The following is a 25,813-nucleotide window of genomic DNA, read 5'->3' on the forward strand; positions in this document are numbered from 1 at the left end:
CTATATTTTGTGGAAAATTAATTCAAAAAATATTTGTGAAAATCTACCAATGCATGGTGTGAGCTGAATAAAATACAGTGGTGACTCTCAATCAGGGAATTGTCTAGATGCAGATATTAGAGAGTAAGCTTTGAGATGGTAGGGATTCAGACCATTTTTAGTAAACATTGTATGTACATCTATTCTCAAGCACAGTTCTTGACACATGGTAGGCATTCAATAAATACTTGTTGAATGAATGAATGCATAATTACAACATCGTATTAAAGTGCTATAATTGATGTGTGAGAAACATAGAAGGAACTGACTTTGCTCTGATGAGGGAAGGAGTTTTTGGTGTACATGTCTTTTAGCTGGGTTGCAATGACTGAATAGGATTTCACCAGGCAGATAAGAATAGGGAATTCAATGATGAAAATTACTTCTCATGTTCCAGACATCATCATGGGTAAGTTATTTAACATTTATATTAATTAGCCAAAGTAGTATTGTTGTTCTATTGTATTAATATTAGCATATTATATTAGTATATATCATAATCCTCTTATTGTATCATTATTATACAAAGGGGAAACTAAAGTTTAGAGATCTTAGGTGACCACCCCACAGACAAAGCGCTTCTGGTGGTGGTCTAGTTTTGGAAATTCAAGGATATCTGTCATCCCTTTCTACATGAGTGACAAATAATTTCCCAAGTAATATCCACAGATCTAATTTCAAGATGGAAAAACCCAGAAAGCTGCCTCTTCCTTGCTGCTAGTTAAAATATACCAGTGAGCTTTTTCGTATAGCACTGCCTTTCATGGAACTCTGAGCTGTCCCTCTTTGGTGCTGTCCATCTGGGCTGTCCCCCTCTCAGAACCAAGCCACTATACCGTAAGAAGCCTTATCCATGTGGAGAGGCATGTCTTAGAGATATGACATCTAGGTGCCAGCCATGGGAGTGAAGAGCCTTCAGATGATTCCAGACCTCAGCTGTTCGAGGCCTTCCCAGTCCATTCTACCTCCCCAGCTAGTCTCCAGGCATTGTGGAACAAAAACAATCTATCCTTTTGTGCCCTGTCTGAAATCCTGACCCATGGAACCTAAATAAATCATGATGCCTGGAGTTGTGATAGTAATCTACTGACCATGAGGAAAAGGCCACAAGAGTGCTCAGAAGCCTCAACATCACTAAGTTGCAGAATCAACAAATGCAGCCGCTTACTGAGGACTTTTTGTTAAGACTTCTGTTTCATTTTAACGTGATTTGGGAGCACCAGAAAATTGTTCTGTGTAGGAAAAGGCTATGAATATTTAAGCCGGTAGCTATGGTATTGAATTGAATGATGAATAAACCAAGACCAACTCTGTGTTTATCCTTTTCTCCATGACAAAGATGCAACCTCTGATGAGAAAAGCATTATAACAGGAGCAGGATGCCCCCAACCTACAGAGGATTGCTGGCACACTGGATGAATAACGGGCAATTGTAAATGATGGGAATGCAATTTTTGACAACAAAAATTCCAGAGAATACTTAAAGTGGTTTGTGTAATTTGCGGGCATTACACAAGAGTTGGAAACCTTGCAGTTTCTAGATAACTCCTTTTTAATGCACAGACATCCAGGTGTTACTCTGTTCTCTGCCTTAGCGTCAGGGTCTGGACCTGGTGGACCTGCTCATCCTCTTTCCAGAGTGGAGAAATGGAGTGCCTTATGCCCCACCTCACCCACATGGGGCTGGATCCGTGTCTCTCCCAAATAGTGATACAATTCAACTTAATCATTATTCAGGAACCCTCAACTCCTATCTTAACTTCAGGTACAAAACTTAATTTGAGGTGGCTTATAGACTATACTGTGTAAAACTAGAACCAAAAGGCTTCTAATAGAAAGTTTAGGGGTGGACAAAGATTTCTTGAACAGGACGCAAAAAGCAATAACCCTAAATACCATTAATAAATTTAACTTCATTAAAATTAAAAATTCTGTTCATCACAAAACACCATCAAAATAATACACAAGCCATAGATTGGGAGAACATATTAACAACACATATATCTGAAAAACAGTTTATGTACTGAATAATTAAAGAAATTACACCTTTTCAGTGATGAAAAGGTGAACAGTCTGATTTTAAAAAATGGATCCCGAATAGAGCAGACATCTCACAAAAGAAGATACACAAAATGTCAGTAAAATACATGAAAAGTATGGTATACAGTTGATCCTTGAAGAGTATGGGGGCCTGGGGACAATGACCCTTGCACAGTTGAAAAACCATGTATGACTTTTGACTCCCCTAACACTTAATTCCTAATATAGTCTACTGTTAACTGGAAACCTTACCAATACCATAAACAACCTATTAACACATATTTTATATGTTATTTGTATTATATATCTTATTCTTCCAATAACACTAGAGAAAAGAGAATGTTACTGTGAAAATCATAAGGAAGAGAAAATACATTTAAGTACTTTCTTGAAGTTGTTGAAAAAATCCACATATAAGTGGACTCACACAGTTGTTCAAGGGTCAACTGTATTCGTACAATAGAATACTAGTCAGCAATAGTAATAAGAAACTAATGTTCCATGCAACAACATGGGTGAATCTCAAAAATATTATGCTGAGTGAAAAAAGCCAGATTAACAAAGTCTACATACACTATGTTTCTATTTATAATGAAGTCTAAGACTAGATTTAAAAAAAAAAAAAAAAATCTATGATGATAGAATCAGAAAGTAATTGCCCAGGGATTGGAAAGAGAAACTGACTAGAAAGGGGCATGAGAGAACCTTTTGATTCCAACAGTTATGTTCTATATTTTGTTTTTAGTGTTGGTTACACAGGTGTTTGCAGTTTGGAGGACTTGGACTGAATACCTAAGATCTATGTTTTTAGTGCGTGTCAGTTAGAAAATGACACAGATAAAAGTAGTGGTAATTTTCTCATCAGAATTCTTTTAGTAAAACAGTAGAAATCCAAATTGAATAAATATATTCCTCTCACCCCCATGGGACTCAATGAAATCATTTTGATTTTATTTATGGATGGGAAAAACTGAACATTTTTAATTTTCCTGATCTATTCTTCTTGTATAAACTTCTCACCTGCAGGGGCACCTGGTTGGCTCAGTCAGTTAATCATCTCTTGATTTCAGTTCAGGTCATGATCTCATGCTGCGTGAGATCAAGTCCTGCATTGGGCTCTGTGCTGACAGCCCAGAGCCTGCTTGGGCTTCTTTCTCTCCCTCTCTCTCTCCCCCACCATTCTGCATGTGAGCACTCTCTCTTTTTCTCAAAAATAAATAAACTTTAAAAAACAAACAAAAGACTAAAACTTCTCACCTGTACCGTGCTGTATCTTCACAGGAAGAAGGAAAAGTGTGTCCAAATGCACAAGGGAATATGGGCTGTGAGGAGTTGCTGTTGCTGATATGAAAGGTGTGGTTGAGCATCACCATGGGCCAGGTGTTGAAAGGCATCTAGGCCTACTTGTTGAAGGAATGAGTTGACAACAGATGAGGTGTTTGGGGACTGAGTGTGCATTAGATACTTATGGTAAGAAGTGTAGACTTCATCTTTTAGGGAGCAGATACCATGGAACTTTTTAACTGAGAAAGTAATCCTCCTACCCCCACTCCCTGCTGCCCCCCAAGAAGTTGTTAGAGAGTAAGCTAAAATTTGGAGAAACTCCTGGACGTGACATTAGTGTATGAATGTGGTTTCTACTATAGAGCAATCGCTCGACAACGAAAATAACTTTTGGATTCTAATATTTTACCAGATTTTGATGCATGATTATCAAATGGGATTCGGACCTTTTTCTCTTTTGAAATGTGTTTGAAAAATACTATGATGCTTACCTTTGCCTATTTGATGCTTTGTTACATTGCTTATATGACATAATTATTATTCTCTCAGGCAATTACAAGTGACCCTTATCAAAATTGTGAAGTTTGAAATATTAGTGGCATTTCACTATAAAATATTTTGCTTTTTTAAAATTTGAAATAGAAAAGCTATTAAACAATGTTCTGTGCATCTTCTGAAATTTTGCATTGGCATTATAAGACATATTCCTTTATAAAAAATCATAAATATCCTTCTTAATGAACTTATAGACAATTGAAGAGTAAAAAAATGCCTCAAAAATATAATTGAAGATAGGAGCCACATTTTTTTAGGGGATTATTGCTTTTGGAAATGCATTTTAAAGTTTCAGCAAACACCTTTTCAGAAAATGATTTATTTAAACAAAATTCCTATGCCAAGGTAAGGCTTATACCAGTAACATAGCAACTGTAGGTACACATTTAATTTTGTGAGAAAGATGGCAAGAAAAATGTCTTGAGCTTGAAATGAATGTCTGCTGCCAATTCAATAATGTAAAATATCTCACATGAAGGAAAATCACTGGTTACGATGGTGATTTCTTATAACATTTTAATCTAAATAATATGATTTTGTCATTCATGTTTTAAAAAAAAGGATCTTAGGAATTGTTAAAAGATCATACTAGTACTGTTAGTTGTTACATACATAGCATTTAAGAAATCCTTCCTTTAAAAAAAAGGAAAAAATGATGGAAACAGATGACTGCATTATTTGACTAAAGACTTACTCATACACAATTTCATTTAAAAGGATCTAAAGGTGATGGAGGGAAAACATGTGGCTTGGCACTTGGATGTCATAAAGCAAAGTTAATATACTTTATTCAGTACAGCACTTTAAAAAATGAACTAATTCTTAAAAAAATAAAAAATGAACTAATGCTCAGGAAGCTAAATATTTTTTTGTTGTTGTCCAAGGTAATTAGTTACTGTGATAGTAAGACTTCTGATTGCATTTTGTGAATAAATAATAAAATGGTATGTACTGCTTTTAAAAATATATTTTTAAATTACCATTTATTAAATTACATTGGTCCATTCCCAAGGTCCCAAACCACAGAAAAAATAAATATAGCTTTATTTTGACTTTTCTTAATATACCATATCAAGATTTTACTTTGTGTATGCTTAAATATTTGCTACTTAGAAGATTCTACCAATTTCAAGTTAGTACATTATTATTATGCACTGTATAAAACTCATAGTGAATAGATGTGTACCAGGAGTTAGGTAGCCTTGTGTTTTTGAAGGCATAGCAGTTGTCAGTGCATGCTGTGATCTTAAGTCGATCTTTTACATTTCATTTTAGCAGTGCTGTTCTTTTAGTGTGATACAGAGAGGGTGACCCATGTTCCTGGTTTGCCCCAGACTAAGGGTTTTCCACAGGACACGGGATTGTCAGTGTTAAAACTAGGTAGAGTATTATGCTAAGGAAATAAGTGGGTCAGAGAAAGACAAATACCATATGATTTCACTCATATGTGATATTTAAGAAACAAAACAAACAAGCATAGGGAAAAAAGAGAGAAAGAGAGAGGCAAACCAAGAAACAGACTCAGCTATAGAGAAGAAACTGATGGTTACCAGAGGGGAGGGGGGTGGGAGTAGGTAATAGCAATTAAGGAGTGCACTTGTGATGAGCACTGGGTGATGTATGGAAGTGTTGAATCACTATATTGTACACCTGAAATTAATATTGCACTGTATGTGAACTAACTGGAATTTGAATAAAAAGCAAAAGAATAAAAAAAATAAATAAAACTAGGACAGTCCTGTCAAACCTAACAGGTTGGTTACTCCGTGTCCTTGAGACCCTTTCAGGGATTCTGTGAGTTCAGATTATTTCCATAATAATACTAAGACATCTTCCATTGTCATTCTCACTCAAGTGTACAGTTGAGTTTCTAGAGGCTACCGGAGTGTGATTGATATTACAGCTGATTGAATTCAGGAGCAGGTGGGAGAATCCCACTGTCTTTTACGAAGTCAGACAAAATGATTTGCAAGAATATAAAATAATGCCACTCTTTGCACTAAATTGTCTTTGTTTTGAAAATCATGGTTATTTTTTCATAAAATATGTTATTTGTTTTGCCATATAATGCACTCATTATTTTTACTTTTAAGTGAATTACAAATATTTTTATAATTTTTAAAATTTTTAACAAAATAAATACCAAGAAACATAAGCTATACAAACACAGGCTCTTTGGGGAGCGTCAATAATTTTAAAGAGTGTAAAAAAAAAGGGTCCTAAGGCCAGAAAGTTTGAGAAACACTGCTTTAGAATTTTTCTACATGAAAGAAAGAACTTTTATTTATGAACAGTATTATACATTGAGCCAATCAGCAAAATTTGTTTACGGCACCGTGATTCCTCATCTTATTCCTGTTACCCGGTGCCCTAATTTTCATACATGTAAAGGAAAGTGCTGTCAGTTTACTCTGGCTGACCTCTCTCTAAATCACAATAGCTAAAACTCAAAAGGAACAAAAACCCCAAACATTTGTGGGAACCTAAAGAATGCAAAAGTTCCATCACACTAAACACCCATCCTGTTTAATAGAAAGAATCATATAAATAGTAAGAATGCCTTTGTTTTCTCCAAATTGCCTGTCTTGTGCCATTAACTGCTATTAGTGTAGTGCCTATTGTTAATATTAATGAATATAAATATACCACATGATTTTCCCTAGCAGTCAGACCAGAAGGAGTTCTTGCAGTATTATTAGTACTGAGTATCAGAAAAAGTCAAAGCCACATGGCGCTTCCGTGGTCATGGTCCCCTGGAGGACTGGTTCATAGTGGACCAATATTGAGACCTGGTGGAGAGCTTTGGAATTGGTAAATAGTGTTGACCACACAACCTTGAGGACTATATTCTTTGTCAGCTTTTCAACCTAAACACTTACTTGAGAATGGGAATTAGTGGTAGAAATTGGATTCAGATCCTGGCCATAAAATCCTTGATATAAACTAAGGGGGATACAGATTCATGGGCAAAAGAGTAGCAATCTGATAATCTTTGTTTCCATAAATTGATGCAGAGTTTTCTTTTATAAATATCCAATTACTTTGAGAATATTTTAGAAAGTTGGTTGAGAAATCTTTGATGTCAGATAGCTTTTTTTTTTTATTTGTTTAATGTTTTATTTATTTTTGAGAGAGAGAGACAGACAGACAGACACAGAATCCGAAGCAGGTACCAGACTGAGCTGTCAGCACAGGAGCCCAACACTGGGCTCGAACTCATGAACTGCGAGATCATGACCTGAGCTGAAGTCAGAAGCTTAACTGAGCCACCCAGGCTCCCCTGATGTCAGATAGTTCCAGTGGTGCATTGCTTCCATGATGATTCTTATGAAAGCGTCTAATTTTCTTTCCCAAAGATAACTCCCCTGATGAGACTTAGTGATAAATGGTCATTTTTAGGTGAAGGAGTTTTGCAAAATACCCATGTCACAACTTTTAGCTCTACTTTTAATCATTGCCTTATTGAAGAATGTCTCATAATGTGAACAGCATGGGCAAACTCGACATTTGAGGAAATAAATGCATCCATTCATTGCTCAATCATGGAGCACCTCCTCAATGCCATGTACTGTCTTAAAAGAACAGACTGCCAATTAGAAGTTTTGAAAGTTAACATATAATTTGAACAGAGTTGATATAACTATCCACAGTTTAAGCAGAAGGTAGAGTTTGCTCTTTCTGAACTATGAAATGTATTTCTCTTTATTCTTTGAACAGGGAAAGAAGTTTATCTTTATACATATTCAATGTTGAAAAATTCAGTATATAAATATAACTTCAGTTGACATGTTGATCTATAGTCAGCCCTCATTATTCATACACTGCATATTTGCAAATTTGCTTACCTGCTAATATTTACTTGTAGCACCAGAGTCAACACTTGGGTGTTTTTGTCATTATTCATGGACATGCACAGAGCAGAAGAAATTTTGAATTGCCCAAATGTGCATGTTCCTAGCTGAGGTCAAACAAGGTAACTCTCTGCCTTCTTGTTTCAACTCTCTTACTGTAGCAAGTATCCTTTTTGTGGTTTACTTAGTGCCACATTTTTTGCAGTTTTGTGTTTTTTTTTTTATTCGTGATTTTACTGTTTGAAATGATCCCCAAGTGTAGTGTTGAAGTGCTGTCTGATATTCTTAAGCACAAGAAAGCCATGATGTGCCTCATGGATAAAATATATTCATTAAGCTTTGTTCAGGCATGAATTATAATGCTTTTGACTGAGAGCTCCATGTTAGTGAATCAACAATATATTTAAATAAGTTATCTTTAAATAGAAACACATTGAAAGTAGAGTTACATATTGTTTGCTTGATGAAAATGTTGTGACCAGGGGCTTTCAGGAATTGAACCCTACATTTCCCCTAGGAGCAATGGTTCAGCATTTGCTAGTTCAGTGTTCATTTGTTCTTTATAAAATGAAACTACCATGAATAATTAGAATAGACTGTATGTCTTTTAAGGGATTTTTATATCCATATGTACACATGATTTTTAAAAACTAAAATAAAGTGGAGCAAACTATCGATGGCATTTTGCTATTTCCTAAATATTAGAGTTCAGCATCTTTTCATGGCAATACAAATGTATGAAGAAAATTTTAATGTGGCTGTGCCATAATTGAAATATTTAATCTTTATTGTTCCACTTGGTACATATAAATTTAAATTCCTACAAGTGGAGATGCCAAGTCAAAGGATATATGCATTTTTGGGAATTTCGATCCACATCATCAAACTATCCTCCTAAAAGGCTGCAATAATTCATAATTCCAATACTAATGTTTAAGAATGTTTGTTTCTCCATAACTTTGAAGAACTGGGGATTATCTTTCTTTTAAATCTTTGCCAGTCATAAAGAAATTAATGGGGGCCACCTTAGAATTCTGCCTTGCCATGGGACCCAACCTCAGCGTGTATGAGTTAGTTGGTCTACAGCAGAACTACAGGATTTGCATTCCTTACGGATCTGAGATCTTCTTTTACTCTGTAAGGGGAGAAAGAACATCAGGTTAGGAGTTGAAAGATATGAGTTAAAGCCTTAGCTGTGCCACTCACTATATATATGACTTCGGACATGTCATTTAACTTCAGTCCTAGTGTCTAAATAGCACAAGAAGGTTTTAAAGATTGAGCAAATAAACGAGGAATGGGCTCTATAAGTTTAAATTGGCATTGTTATCACCGTTATACCACCATCTATGTGGACTTCAAACACGTAGGTGCATAACTAACTTTTCTTGGGGTACTCCATCCCTGCTGAATGGATGTGAGGCTCCATTTGTTTGTAGCCTGTCAGTCTCAGAATGCAGACCAGCATTAGTCTCTTTACTCTTTCTTAAAGTGGCTAAAGATTAGGATGTGCTCAGGTTTGAAGGCAGAGGCTTGCCATCTGTATTTGATAGTTGGCATGTATGGCCAGCTACTCTTTCACTAGGATTTCACCGTCCTTAATAGTCCAGTTGATTGATGTACAGAATAGTAGTAGGAAGCTAGAGAACCCAGCCATTCTATAAAAAATATGCTCTGTTGTTGAAAAGAATTTTTTTGTCTAATCCCAACTCGCATATCTGTGATTTACATTTACAATTTAAAAAGAATAAAAAGCATTAATCGGCTGGCATACATAATGGAAAGCACACCTCTTGTTCTTTAGAAATTTTGTAAGAAATAACAACTACAAATGCTTGGAAAATCATTTATACGTAAGCATACTATTTAGCAAAGATTGTGACATTAAGAGACATATTTTAATGACAGCTCATAACTTCAATAAATTTTGTTATAGAATGATACCATGTTTGTGTGATATCACATTTTTTTCATATAGCACAGGTGTGGGAAGAAAGATTCAGGAGGATGAAATAAAATGTGTGAAACTCTGGACTCTGTTCCTGACACAAGTTACATCAACAAATGGAGCTATTCAAAACAACAAATGCTTTTGCCTCATTTTTAATGTGCCAGCGTTAATGCTGAGTTTGAAGCCAGGTATAACTTTTTGGACAGATAAGCTTTCTCCTTTTCTTGAAATGATACATATTAGCTAATGCTTCATCTCCGAGCAAGAACATTAGAGGAAACTCAGGATAGGAGGGGAGGGCAGTAGAGCAAGTGTAAATTCAGAGTGAAGGAGAGAACTAGAAAAAAATCCTTATCCACAGAGCTTGATAGTGGGGATCTGCTACTGAACTAGCTGGAGAAATGCTTTAGCATTTTAATGTGACTTGCAGGCAGGGTGGGGCTTTTGATCAGGAGCTGACATTAATGATCAGGGTCAGCTGTGGTTAAAGCTTGTTTTTTCCATCATAAGAAGATCATCAGGGAAAAAAGTCAGTATATTTCAATACTGTAAACTGTTTTGGGCTGTTTCGGCCATTTGGCAGATCTATAAACAGAGTCGGGTTTCACTGAAAGAATGAGAACTGAGAAATATATGTTCCTTCGTTCCAGCTGAGGTGGCTGCTGTTCCAAAGGAGAACTAGTTTCTGTGTTAATTTCAAGAATTGGATCTTGTTATTTTTTTCCCTAAAAATATCACAAATACCATAAATAAATATCCTAAAAAATATGAAATTTTGGCACTTACTTTCTCTTGGTGTAAGCTAAATATTATGATTATATAGAAAATGTAAAAGAGCAGTTGCATTACTGGTTGTTGGTACCATCGGTATGAAATAAAGTGGAAGGACGCAAGGCGATTTCCAAGCTCACTCTCAGTTTCAAAGTTCTGTCATTTTTACTAGCTCTCTTTAATGCCTAAGTGTGATATTCTTTATTTAAATTTGTAATGAAGTAGAGTATCTGTCAGAGTCCTGGTAGGGAGCAGTGACATGCTGTAGGAGGTTTAAGTGAGAAGAGTTTCATAAAGGGACTCTTTAAAGAGGTACTGGCAGGGATAAGGGAACTAAGATGAGGCACCCAGAGCCTATCAAGAGCTGGGTGTTATTATTGTCCCAAGGCCACAAGGGGTAAGGCAGGGAAATGGTATTAGAATTGGGGCCATGGTAAAGGGTACCTGAGGGGTATCGCTGTCAGATCTGGGGTGTGGCAGGGATGGAAAATAAAGACAAATTCCTAACCTTTCTCTTCCATCATCTGACATGAAGGATGCTGGGGGAGGATATTACAGGCCAGTCTAAGAAGTGGCATATATCATTTTCATCCACATTTCATTGGCTAGTATCTGGACATATCTAATTGCAGAGAAGGCTGGGGAATAAAGTTTTCCTGTGTGCCTAGAAAGATGAGTAAAACACAGGTACTTGTGAGTACCAGAAGCTTCTGCTATAAAAGGATCAAGAATGACTCCCCACTTTCTGACCAGAACACCTGGTGGATTGTGGTTGGTTAGGAAGCTATATTGGGCTTTCTTCTCATCTGTTGGTTACTTTATGCATAATAACTCTGGGCTTCTTTCTGTCATTACTACTTGCTCTTCATAGGCTCTTTTTTGGGTATATTCAATATATACACATCTTCTAGATTTTTCCCATTTCCCTCTGTTGGAATAGCACTATTCCTTTACCCTGCTTTATTTTCTTCACAGCACTTTTCACTATATTAAAATACATCATTTACTTACGTGTTTATTGTTTTAACTAGTATTTTAAGCTTTATGGGGTGGTGACTTTGTCATATTCCTCACTATATCCCCAGTTCCTTGGAACAGTGAATGACCCTTAGTAGGGACCCAAAAATTATTGTGCAGAGGAAGGATCACAGGATTCCATGAGTCACTGTAGCCATTGGGCCATAATTCTCCTTTCTAGTCTTATTTATATGCCTGATGGGTGTTCTATTTGTATCACTTTTGTTTCTCTCCTTACAACTTTCCCTTTGTTCTCTTTAGATTGATTTATATTTTGCCTTATGGGTATACTGGCTAGTCTGATAAGAGAGTTTTCATTGAATAAACCAGAAACCATCCTAAAGTCTTACCAGTCCATGTCCTATTTCTAAATTCCTGTGTATGTTCTCGGGTTTCTGTCTAATTGGTTACTCTTTATTTGTTGCTGATGCCTTCCAATTTCCTTTGCTATTGTTCCCACTCAATTCCTGTTAATAATCTCTTACCTCATCTCAGGACTCACCTTCTTTTCCCGCCAGACTTTTCCCTTGTGTTCTTTTTTTTTTTTTTTAATTTTTTTTTTTTAACGTTTATTTATTTTTGAGACAGAGACAGAGCATGAACGGGGGAGGATCAGAGAGAGGGAGACACAGAATCTGAAACAGGCTCCAGTCTTTGAGCTGTAAGCACAGAGCCCGATGCGGGGCTCGAACTCACGGACCGCGAGATCATGACCTGAGCCGAAGTCAGCCGCTTAACCGACTGAGCCACCCAGGCGCCCCTCCCTTGTGTTCTTGTAACAGTTTTGGACGCTTTGTCTCTATCACCCAACCTTCCCTCTCTTTGCTACACAACCTTGTGTAAACACTCAAAAATACTCTGTAAGGATCAAGTGTTTGCTTTGTTCCCTGGGTGTTCTACTTCTGTCTTAACTCCTTTCTTCCAGCTTTCCATTGTTGTGTACCAAACCACCCAAATTTAGGGTGTCAAATAACAACTATTTTATTATGTTCATAGATTTTGTGTGTTAGGAATTCAAAGAGGGTCAGTGTGGATGATTTATCTTTGCTCCAGAATTCTGGGTCCTCATCCGGGAACGCTCAAAAGACAGGAGTGAGTTGAGTGGCTGAGCATTGGGATGCGATGGAACTGGTCTTCAATCACGTGTCTGGTGGCTAGGCTGAGTGATACACAGGCTTGGACTGTTACCAGAATGCCTGCACATGGCCTCTTCATATGGCTCGGACTTCTCAGTGTGGCAGCTGGATCTGAGAGGGAACATGTGGGGAGAGAGTGTTCCATGGGCCTGAGGCAGAAGCTGCAAGGCTTCTCCCTGGCTAGGCTTAGAAATCATGCAATGACATCTTTACCACATCATTTTAATTACTAGTCAGAAAAGCTGGCCTGGATTCAAGGGGAGGGCAGTTAAACTCTACCTCTTGATATAGGAAGTGTCAAGGTCATACTGACAAAATCAGTGTGGGATGGAAGATTGTATTGTAGGCCATCTTTGGAAAATAAAATCTGCCACATTGACCTATGTCTGACTCATGGGTTTTCCTTTGTTTAACTCGATGAGATTGAAATGACCCAAGACCTTGTTACTCAAAGTACTGTAGAGGGGCCAGAAGCCTCAACATCACCTGGGACTTTATTAGAAATACAGACTCTGAGAGTACTGAATCAGAATCTGCCTTGACAAGATCTCAGGTGATTCATTTACATTTTAAAGTTTAAGAAACACTTCCGTAGGAGGCATTGACCATGATGTGGGTTTGCCAGTATTCACCCAATGGCAGAAAAATAGCAAGTGCTGAAGGAATAGTTGAACGGATCTGGATTGAACTCCTATTTACAAGCAGAATTTCTTTACTTTACATTATACCTGTTGTTACTAATTTTCACATTATTAATGTTAATTGTAACCTTGCTTATCTTTTCAGAAACAGTAAATACATCTTCAATATGTGTCCTCAAAACAGAGTATATACAATCCTAGCTTTAATAATTAATCTCTTTGACTCGAGGTTTGGAATGATTATGTATTTTGGTACAAATTATAATGCTATTTTGAATAACTTCTAAGATCAAAAAGTTAGTTTCTTTTGGATTTTGCATTCCCTTTGAACTATTTTTTAATTGTTGAATTTACAAAGCTTTTTCTCTTCTGTGACGATATTAGTAGATACTTATTTTCTACTAAATGAAAGAATATACTTTTTACTTGTTTCTTTTAACTGTTAATTTAAGACACCCTGACTTATGCTGCAAATTTCTTAAAAACCTGAGAAGTGTATACATATTTTATTGTATCTTTAGTAGATGACTATTATGTATTTTAATTATAACAGTGTTCATTTCATGGATTCCATTTACTCATGTTTCCTTTAAATAGTCATCTTCTTAAAATTTGTTTTAGCATAAGGGAGTAAATATCCAGAAATTCATTTTGATTGGCACATTATTTTTTAAAGCAGTTTTTCTCAAACTATAATTTCCAGACTACTACTATTTGCAGGACCTGAAGTGCTTGTTAAAATTGCAGATTTCTGATCTCCATCCCAGTCCTTTTGAATCAGACTCTCTGGGTTGGAACATGGAAAGTCTCTGAGGTTGGGACCTAATTTCTTTGGCACACTGAAGTTTGCGACCTACTTTACATTAGTCTTATAATCATATTTTAAGTTATTTATCATGGGAATAAGTGGGTCTTGGGATGTTGGCAGGGAAGAGCCTTTCAAATTCCCATCTCTAGCATTGGAAGATCATTTAATTGAAGATCATTTTAAAGATTATCTAGGAAGACTCATCATTTTTCAGATTCTGAAACGGAGCTCCAGAGAGCTTAAATGGCTTTTCAAAAGTCATACTAGTTAGTAGCAAAGCTATGGCCAGAACCCAAATCTTGTCAGCCACACGAGGTTCCTTCTTTACTCTAAGACAAGGTAGGTTCATCTTATCTTTAAGCCTAGTGGTTAGGTATATTGGTGGGTTAATGGCAAGGTCATAAAGGAAATCCTGAGCATTTGGTAAGAGAGGTCAGTTTTCTGAACTGCCCATGTTAATAAAATGAATGTTTGCAGTCTTTGATTTTATCAGGGCTTTTTAGTCACCTATTTTTTTTTTTTATTCTTTTTTAGCATTTTTCTTGTATGTCCTTGGAAACTTCATCATGACCTGGGAAAATTACTAGATAAAATGCCTTAACATGAAAAATCAACATGAAAAACTAAATCAGATACACTAGGGGGTAATTTATTCTCTTTATGAAGAGGAATGAAGCTTTTCTTTAAGCGAATACAGTATTTTATATGCCAGAGAGTCCATAAATGTCAAACACTTATGAAAACCATTTTACTGGAGATTTTTAAGACTTTCTGAAAGTGAGGATCAGGGAAACTTTCCTCCCACCCATCTTGAAATTCAATCCCCTTCTCCCTCTTCCCTTTTGTACCCCATCCTTTTCCTCTGTAATTGTGTTAGCATAGTAGCTATGGGTGAGTCATCATACACCCACTTTCTTTTTACATTGTTCAATCCCTACGTTGACTTTTAAATTCCAAAAGGTGCTTAAGAGTGTTGCGTGATGTTAGTTTTTCAGTTTCCTTCCACAAAAGAAAAATTCAACTATGTTTTTTAACATTTTTGGATATTTTACTTTTATCAATATGTAGCACCAAACTTATTATGACTGTTGTACATCTGTAGCAGCATATTTGTGAAATATCGGATAATGCTAACCACTGTTGACTAGTTCCATAATATACAGTGTTAATGAAATAAAAATGAGCCAGTTTCTCAGAAGAAGTAAAACTGTTCCTGTTACTAAAATCTGAGAGATTTTTTTTTTCTAGATTCTCACATAGCATAGCAAACAATATATGGTACTGAAAGAGGTCCTCACCAACAAACATGCTGTTATTACAATAATGAACTTCTTAAGGCATTTCTGCATAATCTACTTCATAACAGGTTGATGTGTTAACACTTTGCATAGTTTAATGACAACAGTTTTATTAGGGGCCCAAATAACTGTGCCCTGGCTTAACAGAAGCAGGAGCTGGTAGTGGAGATTAGAGCAAATAAGAGGAACTAGACTGAGTACAGAAAATCCTTTAGTCTTCAGGAAATCTTCCTAGAATTTTATTTCTTGCAACCTAGATTTTGATAAGAATCGGGCAACAGAGGGTTGGAGGTTATGTTTCTTAGGTGAAGAACTGAAATGATTATATCTAGTGTTTTTGGTTAAGGTTAGATCCATTTGCTTTAGCAGTTAATTGAATCAGTGTTAATTAATTTGGTCAAGGTGGTGTGATTTTTTTTTTTCTTTTTAATTTAGGGCTCCAATCATTATACTTGCCTGACTGGACAGCCTACTCCCTTCCTTCATAGAGGAGATTCTGCAAATACACATTTTATCTTAGCAATTTGTAGGGGATTATGTTAAATGTTGTTGGGATTCAGAAGTCATCCAGGAGGATCATTGTTGAATGAAATGCCAGCCAAACTCAAATATAAACCTGGGATTTAATCAGATTTATAAATATTTTGATTCAGCTGGCACTTTACTCAGCATCTCTTAATTTCCAGGCATTTGCACAGTTAGCATAAATAATTATAATAAAAGATTGACAGTGATAAGTACTTTAGAAATACAGATAAAATGCTGGACTCCAAAAAGAGTAAAAATTAATTCTGGCTTTAGAATAGGTGAGGACTTCATGGAAATCAGTGACATGGCTTGGGGGATATTTTAGCTACTTCTTAATTTTCGTAAACTCTCTCCAAATGCATCCCAAATAATTAAGTTTCTTTAATGTAAGAAAGAAATGCTGTCTTTGGTTACCAAATACAGCTTTGAATCAGTTCTACTCACTGTTTTCTTGCTTTTCTCAGCTATTTTGTTTTCTTCAATGCCTTCTTTGTAGAAATTTGGGGGATCATTGAGACACCCCCTTGAAATTCAGGAAAGATTTGGAAATCATCTTCATGTAATGACATCTGTCCATTCCGATGAAAAATGAAACCAAGCAATGTGTCTATGGGTACGCTAATAAAATAAATATTGGAGGAACCAACAGAGTGAAGTGGGAGTCTCAAAATGTGTTTTCAAGGAAACTTAGTGAGTTAAGATGGAGTTGTTGTACCACTAAGGTATAAGGATAGTCTTTTTTGAACATCGTATTTCCACTTATTCTCTCTCACATACATACACATGCAACATTAATATAAAATTTTCTCAGTGCCTCTTCTCGACATTTAACTTAAGCTAAGTTTAAACTAGTCTGAAACTTAATAGACCTTAAAAAAGCAAAAAACAAAACACAATAGACATTTGAAACTAATTGCTTGTCTATGCTATGACCTAGTCTAAGATGGCGGCAAATTTAGCACAGAATAATGGATTTTGGTTGACTTCAGCTTCAATAATATAGTATTTGGCACATGTTTCCTGGCATCCCCCAGAATCTATCAGGCCCTACTCTCCTTCCTTAATAGATTCAAGAACCATTGTAATCAATCAGTATTTAGGTGTCACAATTAAAAATTCCATAGCATAAGTTTTTTTAGATTATCTGACCCAGTTTTCAAGAAAACCTTAGTAATTCCTGTTGGAACTCTTTAAAATATCTTTTATACTGATTTTTATTTTAAATCAAGTTAACACAATTTAGTCCTTTCTTTGTGACTGATGTTTGTTATTATTAACATATAGAGACTTGAGTTTTACATTTTTTATTGGGCTTTATAGTTTACAAAGGGCATTCATAGACATTATCTCATCTGAAAGTCCCTGTACCCCACACCCCTTATTCTTGTTTGCCATTTATACTCTGATGAGAATTAGGAAACCATCTAACCTGGTTTATTAGAACTGGGTGTCAAATATGGCCGTGAGGACCCCTCCTAGTGAGTAAGGAGTGTGGCCTTTGTGATAGCTGTTTCCATGCTCAGAGGCTCTTTGGCTTAATTCTGGATTCTTGGCAGTGTCTGTTGAGTGATGTAGCTGGAAGAGTTGACCAGATGAGAGGGGAATTATGCAGCTGGATTTTTAGCATAGATCATTGTTTTATAAATATCCCCTCCAAAATGCTGTCAAAGGGCCTGTGTGAAGACTTAATTAAAACAATAAAATGTGTTTAATATAATGTGCTTGATGCTGTACTAAACATAATAAATATTTTAAAAATTAATCTGTGTTAAAATTTGGAAAGTAGTTTGAGAACTACAATAAATATTTCCTGAATTGTTACATGGGACTAGAGAATGGTAAATGTGGAGGGCTATGTGTCATAAAGGGAAATTTACAAAATATTATCTTGATATCATACATCATTTAAGTAACATTAAAGATGGATTAGAAATGATTGCATCTGTTTAACAGAATCTTCCAGGACCATATGTCATCTTATGTGTGACATTTCTAAAAATTCCCACGTTATAATTTAAAAGTTGTAAATACCTGGCAGCAGGATACATAATACCAGTACTTAGAATGCCATGGTCTGAGACTTCATTTTATATATTGGGTTTTATTCCTTCAAGTCACTCTGTTGTATTCTATTGTGAAATAAAACTAGGGATCTGAGAGCAGGAGTGCATTATTTAATATTGGGGCGTGACAGTGCATGGTCTTTGAGCTTCCAACAATGTTCATTGAATGCATGACTCCCTAAATGAATATATCAGTGGATAAAAGAACCTTCAGTACTTAACTGTCAGTACTGATGATTTTTTGCTTGGGGTGACCTGGTCTAAACACACGAGTATTGGGACACCTAAGTGGCTCAGTCAGTCAAGTGTCCTGGTCTCAGGTTTTGGCTCAGGTCCTGATCTCAAGGTCATGAGGTAGAGCCCAGCATGGACCCTAGTGTGGAGCCTGCTTGAGATTCTCTCTCTCTCCCTCTGTACCTCCCCAGCTGGTGCACACACGTGCACTCTCCATATCTCAAAACAAAGCAGAAAAACAAGAAAAAAAAAAGTGAAAAGCATGAGTACTTTTTGAATAGTCACCCTATATTTGGTGAGAAAAAGTGAGAGGAATCAATATAGTGTGGTTGAGAAGAGCTGCAGAAAAATCTACCCATAATGGCTCTGACTAGGATCTGAAATCTATGTGGTTTGACTGCTTGCTCTTCCATAACTCTTTGTAATACCTTTTCAGCCCCCACTACTCTAAATCAATATTTTTCTTTGTCTAGTTTCCTTCCCACGGTCTTCATTCTTTGTGCCTTCTTGACTGCAGTTACTTTTATTTTGATAACACTCTCACTTACTTAGATTCCCAGGACACAGTTCTCTGTTTTTCCTCCCATCTCCTCTTGCCATTCCCTTTCAATGTCCTTCTAAGATGTTTTATTTTCACTTGCCCATTTCTTACATTAATTTCTTCTCCCACTCTCCCTCAAATATTAGGCACCTACTTTGACCTCGGCACTGTTCTGGGCCTAGGGAGGCAGCAGTGAATGGGACAAAGCCCATGCTTGGTGAAGCTCGTGATCTGAAAGGGTGACAGTCATCTAGGCTATGCTTTGTGGGAAAAACAGGATCAGCAAGGAGCCCATTGTGGCTGGAGTGGAGCCAGGCAGAAGGAATAAGGACACTGGCCCCGGATGTGGTGATGCCAAGAGCAGGGGAAGCCCAGCCGTCCTCGTAAGGGGAGTCTGTGAAAGCAGAGGAACTTATGTTTTAAAAGGCACCAAGTATTTATTTTCTCCTGTAATTACTCATTCCTTTTTCCCCCCTCTCTCCCCTGTTCTCCTTCCATTGCCACTTCTGCCACCTGGGCTTTTACTTAGCCCATGTTGCTTGCTTTCTAGCCTTTCTTCCCTCTGGCAGGTAATGGCCAGATCAGTCTTCCCAGGCCACTTTCTTCTCATCTGCTGATCAACCCGGGGTTGTGGTCGGTCTCCATTCTGCATGTTAAAGCTCAGACTTGAGGGGCCACCGTTCTCCACTGCATCATTTTCCAGAACTGCCCCACACAGACTCTAGTCTGAACGAGGGGGTTACTCACTGTTTTCAGGCATGTGTGGGGCCCTTGCCCTTCAGAACCTTGCTCAAGCCTGAACTGTCTCACTTCTAGTGCCTTCTCTCGAACCACTGGCATGGCAGTCCTTGCACCTCTCAAAGACCACTACAAATCTGGAAAGTTGTTAACCTTTTGCCTATACCATTCGTTCCTAGAGTCTTTCATTAAAAAGTGTGTTGAAAATATGCTTTGTACTAGCAGTTGTGCTGGTGCTTATGGAGACCAAGATGAAAGAAGAGAGTCTGCCTCAGGAGCTGAGAGTGCTGTGGGGAGACAGAGGATAATAAATTTAACATTTAGGTAAAACGACCTGGAATTTGTGTTAAGGGTCATGAGAGAAAAGAACACACCTCTCCGGGTCAGAACGCTGGGCTAAGATGGGCCCTGATTTGGATGGGGGGTACCTAATGTAGGAAGGGGTAAGGAAGTCAGAAAGTGTAACATTTAAGCTGAAGCTGGAGAATGAAAAATAGCCAGCTAAGGGAAGTATGATGTGGTGGAAGAGGAGCCTTCTAAGTAGAACCAAAACCATTTCAAAGGTCTGAGGCTGTGAAGAGCTTGGGAATATTGCAGGAGAAACGAAACTGAACAAAGGCCACGAAGGCTGGAGCATAGTAAGTCTGGTGAGAATGGCGCCGCGTGGGGTTGATGGCAGGACCAGATGATGCAGGCCTTGAAGGCCATGATAAGGAGTGTGGTTTTAAGTGCAATGGGAAGCAATTGAAGTGTTTTAAGCAAAGGCATGACATGATCTTATTTGAAGTTGAGATTGCCATCTGTTCATTAAAATCCATTTGTTTTTCTCCCTGGGCACACAACCAGATTCCATTCCTGGGTTCTCTTTGCAGTGGGCTTTAGGCCATGTGACTCTATCCTATACTTAGAAGTAAGTAGTAGTGGTGAATAGCTACGTGGTAAATAGTGGTGAATAGCCCCTCGACTAGGGCTAGTTCGTAAAAACCTCCCATGTGGGCTCTTCAAGGTGTTTCCCTTCTGACTGGGCAAACTTGGGAGCCCACGTGGAAATGCTAGAACCACTGTCAGCCTGGACACCTGAAAGGCTATATGCAACAGAGTCCCCTTGCAGCTGACCTAGAACTGCCCCGAGCTTTTGTGTGAGCAAGAGTGAAGCACCTCATGTGTTGAGCCATTACACATTCTGTCCATTTGCTACCACATTCTGGTTTGTCTAAAATAATAGGATAGTGTGAAAGAGAAATTTTGGCTGTGGTGCTCTATGAGAATGTGAGACAGTGTGAACAATAGCAATGGCCTAAGTGAAGCCCCCATGGGGAATAGAGAGATTTCACTTGAAATAGATTTTAGATGATTTTGGGTATAGAATTAGCAGCTCCTACTGGCAATTTGCTGTGTATAGTCAGCTTGTGGGGGGAAAAAACACCTCACTTGATTTGACTTTCAAGTGTGATATTACTTATTTTTTGGACTTACCGTAACCTACCTCACTGAATACCTTTAGGCATATATTTTATTCATTTGACTAGCTTGCCCTAAACTAGGGAGCGAACAGACCATGTCTTTGAGAAGTTTTTATTTACTATGGTGTCTAGTATAGTGCTTTAGATAAGCTTGTTTTTTCATTAAACTTTGCTTAAGTTAATGAATGAAAGGGTAGGCTCTCCGAATTTTTGTCCATGGAGTTGTGTGACCCAGCATTGCCTTGCCATTGATGTCACCTCAGCCTGCCTTAAATTTTCATTGCCTTCTAAGGGAGAAGTTTAGCTGTATCAAATTTTTTGTGTTACCTGTATTTGCCCAGTGAGAAGGGAAACAGCATAAGGAAGCCCGCATGGGAGGTTTTTATGCGCCAGCCCTGTTCTTGGTATTCACCACTACCACTGACTTTCCTGGGTAGGATACAGTAACGTGGTTCACAGCCAACTGCAAAAAGAGAGCCAGGAAATGGGATCTGGCTTAGTGGGGGAAAGTAATATCACGGGGCCTGGGATTTGAATGTTTGCAGTAGAAGGTATGTAGGAATGTTTTTTAAAGGCATGTGAGCTAATCCTCACTGCCTCCCCATCACTTTCAAGTGTCCCCACCAGCTATTGCCCATTGCGCAGAGTTGCTTCAGTGACCACTGTTTCCATCCACAGTCAGGCACTCATCTGGGAGAATCATTATGATTTATGGAAAGTCTCAAGATAGGAGGCAGTTTCCGTAATCCAAATGAGCAATGATGAGGTCTGTAACTAAGAAAGTGGTGGTAGAAATAGAAGGATGGGATAAGAAACTCAGAAACTTTATAGAACATGGTGACTAGATGGATTTGGGGCAAAGAAAAGACTAGAACAAGGATGAATACTGAAGCCTCATGCTGATAAACCTCAATTTGTAAACTTAAATATATATCAAAAGACCAGTGTTTTCAAGATAAAGCCAGTTAATGCTGCTTACCACCAAAGGGTGGCATTAGCATTGAGAATTGAGACTGGACATTTAAGCCCAGGACGTGGTACTGCTGGTTGATGCATTATATATTTACTGTGTTTGTCTTAGTTGGGATGTGTTTTGTGAACATTACTAAACCATACATGCCTGCTAAGGACAAAAACAGTGATGTTGAAATTACTGGTAAAAAGAGATACAAGAATAGGACACCAATGCTAAATAGATTAAAATGACAATTGAAAATCATGAGAAAATATTGGAAATTATATTCGACAGTAGGTAAAGATCTAATCAGGCCTCTTGTGAAAAACCCTGTATTTCACAGTACAGGAGTCGGGGAAGAGTAATTGACCAGATGAGAAAACAACTCCAAATATGGGAGCTGTGTTTGGAAGACCAGCATTACTATTGAAGGCCCGTTAGCTCAGTGTTCTTTTTTTTTTTTTCTTTTAATTTTTTTTTCAATGTTTTTTATTTATTTTTGGGACAGAGAGAGACAGAGCATGAACGGGGGAGGGGCAGAGAGAGAGGGAGACACAGAATCGGAAACAGGCTCCAGGCTCCGAGCCATCAGCCCAGAGCCCGACGCGGGGCTCGAACTCACGGACCGCGAGATCGTGACCTGGCTGAAGTCGGACGCTTAACCGACTGCGCCACCCAGGCGCCCCGCAGTGTTCTTTTTTAATGAAGGCTAGAAGTTTGTTCAAGAAGCTAAAGACTAAGCATGGTGAAGGAAGTGTGCTGATGTTTTCTTGTGAGATGTGCTCACATAGGTTCAAGGGCTGTTTGTGCATACCAGGAGGTGGTTGTTGATTTGTATGTGGGGACACCTTAGCTTCTAATATTTCCCTGTGAGGCTTACACAGGGGAAGGAGGGGACAGAGTGAACCAGGTAGAAGAAGTCAGAATGGAAACGGGCACAGAGTTGAATGCAATAGAAAAGCTACAGTCAGAGGCACATTTGCTGAAAACAAATGCTATTTGTAGCATGTACCTACCTTTCATTTCTGTGTTGCTCAACAGAGAGTGGTGGAGCCATTAGATCAACAGCTAGAGGGGATGAGAATCCGTAAGGCCCCGCCTATGTTCTATGAGAGCCAATGATCCGATATTTGAAAATATAGAATAAGCTGCGAGCCTCAGATGAAAAATATGACTTACTTCTAGATCCAATGTATATTTCCAAAATAATTATAATTCCCACACCGACACATTATTTCTTCAACTTGGTTTTCAAATAAGTATACTGAAATTTAAATTAATACTACCTATTAATGTATGACCTTTAAAGTAGAAATGTAAGCGGTAACTATTTGACTATGATGTGAACTTGACACCTAATGAACCAGTTTCAGACAAAACCATCATTTCTATTCAGCTAGAGTACTGAATATAGTCCTGGTATTTTCTAAGTAAAAGGTGAAACAGTCAGAAAAAGACTAAATATTAGAGAGGTAGAAGGCAATGAATACAAGTATAACCTTTTTAGTATGGAAGGATGAAACTTGAGGAGGAAAAAGCATGAGTAAAATCAAGTTAGATTAAGATAGGACAAATAGGAGTTAGTTCTTCTAATTAATAAATATTGGAAATGCAAGGTTTTTACTGAATCTTAAAGAGGCTATTTAAAGTGAGAAATACATTTATTTACTGAGTGCACTATGGAACTCATTCTTCTCATACCATAATGGTTTAGAAGGAAAATGTAAACGAGTTACAAAAAATGCTAAGCATGCACGTACAGATTATTATGGGATATTAAGAGACGTTTCTTGAGTTTATTTCCCCTGTAAGATTTCTTTTAGAGATAAAATACCTGTAGAATATATAAATGCACTTCTTCTGCAGTCTATGAAATTTGTATGTTGTGTAATTTTCTTTTCTTACCCTAAATTTCTTATTATACCTTATGTGAATTATTTTATTCTTGTCATATATGAATTTCTGCCTTCTATGAACTACTTAACCATTTTAAATTTTTAGCCAAAAGTAGAAAGAAAAAGCATTCATTTTCACAAATTATATTCTTGCCATTTAAAAAGGTACTTGTGAGCTAAAGGTGGCAGATACTTCTTTTCAAAATTAACACATTTTATGCTTTCTCTAGGCTGGAATGATAAAAAGTGATAATGATGAGTATTTCATTGAGCCTTTGGAAAGAGGTAAGCAGATGGAAGAAGAAAAAGGAAGGATTCATGTTGTCTACAAGAGATCAGCAGTAGAACGGGCTCCTGTAAACATGTCGCATGACTGCTACTATGGAGGTAGGCATCTTTGACGAGGCTTAATAATTATCTGTAATTTTAAGGTATGATGAAGACAATTCTCCTAATCCATTAAGGGAATGTGACTGTCATGTGCTCTTGCATAATGTGAAGGTAGCAAGAGAAGTTTATAGATCATGAAATGTGGCCCGCCTTTTTTAAAACATGTAGCAGAATATATGTTATAGGTATTATTTTATTCTAGTGCAGTATTGTGTCCCTAACCAGTTATTTATGACTTCTTTTATAGTTTCACATTAAAATGATTTTTTCTGTAGCTTCTGTGAAAACTTGGAAATATTTTTGCCTTCTACAAGTATCTCAATTGTGTGTTATTAATACTATTTTCAAACTTTTAAAATGAAATATATTGACATGACAGAGAATAATAGATATGTCATAGACACATTTGCAAATAAGAATGCTGGGGCGCCTGGGTGGCTCAGTCGGTTGAGCTTCTGACTTCGGCTGAGGTCATGATCTTGTGGTCCATGAGTTCAAGCCCTGCATCGGGCTCTGTGCTGACAGCTCAGCCTAGAGCCTGCTTCAGATTCTGCATGTCCCTCTGTCTCTGCCCCTCCCCCTCTTGTGCTCTGTCTCTGTCTCTCTCTCAAAAATAAATAAACATTAAAAACAATTTAAACAAACAAAAAAGAAAATAAGAAAAAAGAAAATAAGAATTTGACTTTAAGGTCTATTTTGCAAAATCATATTTTTACAATATGGAAGAGAGAATGAGTTGAATGTTCTGTCAACTTTTGCTTCATAATAGGCTGGACCACTAAAGTCAATGAAATTATGGCCTGGGAAGCTTTTCTAGTTTGTTTGCTTTTATGAAATCTGAAGGTAATTTGTTATTAAAGACATGTTTTTATAAGTTGAGTATACAAGTTCCCTTTCTGGAAGAGAAAGGAAATTTGAGAATCTGTGTTTTTTTTAACCAAATTTCAGAAAGGCTATATTTATTTTTGCTAGGCCAACTATCTAAATTAGAGATAATAGAAATTTCCGCTAGGGAAATGTCAGGGATAGAAATAATCTTAATTTAATAATCTAGATTCTAGATTAATGATATCTTGCCTTTTGAGACTTATTACCTAGTTTGATTTTCAGATACCACCAGTTTCTGTTAAAATGCCATACTAGTGGGATAGTAGAGTTTAAAATAAACGTAAAAATTGAGGCACCTGGGTAGTTCAGTTGGTTAAGTGTCTGACTCTTGATTTCAGCTCAGATTATGATCTCACGGTTAGTGAGTCCTGAGCCCTGTCTTGGGCTCCGTTCTTGGGATTCTGTCTCTCCTAATGTCTCTCTTTGCCCTTCCCCAGCTTGTGCTTGCTTTCTCTCTCTCAAAATAAATAAATAAACTTAAAAGTTTTTTTTTTTAAATTAACAAGACCTGAAGAATTATTGACAAATATCTGATTTGAAGCAACAGCACTGAATTAATAGACGCAATACTATGAAGTGTGTGCCTATCCTAGAAGGTCACTGTGATGTAATCAGAAGAGACCACACTGCATTTAGACAGATGCTAATAGTACCTCTAAAATTTCAAGTTCTTCTGTTATCTTAGATTAATATTTAACCTTTCTGAGCCTCAGTTTATCTGTGAATG

General features: G+C 37.2%; 1 protein-coding gene across 2 annotated transcripts in view; it reads left to right on the top strand.

Annotated features, from left to right (window-relative positions):
- ADAMTS3 (ADAM metallopeptidase with thrombospondin type 1 motif 3) overlaps positions 1–25,813 on the top strand; it is a 278,234-nt gene that overhangs the window by 92,736 nt on the left and 159,685 nt on the right. For both annotated transcript variants that reach the window (XM_040481522.1, XM_040481533.1), the window contains exon 4: positions 24,039–24,195. In XM_040481522.1, the coding sequence (XP_040337456.1) occupies positions 24,039–24,195 (157 nt within the window). The remainder of the gene's footprint in view (positions 1–24,038; positions 24,196–25,813) is intronic.

Source organism: Herpailurus yagouaroundi, unplaced genomic scaffold, assembly GCF_014898765.1.
Source record: "Herpailurus yagouaroundi ecotype Mexico unplaced genomic scaffold, PumYag 28, whole genome shotgun sequence".
Taxonomy (NCBI): domain Eukaryota; kingdom Metazoa; phylum Chordata; class Mammalia; order Carnivora; family Felidae; genus Herpailurus; species Herpailurus yagouaroundi.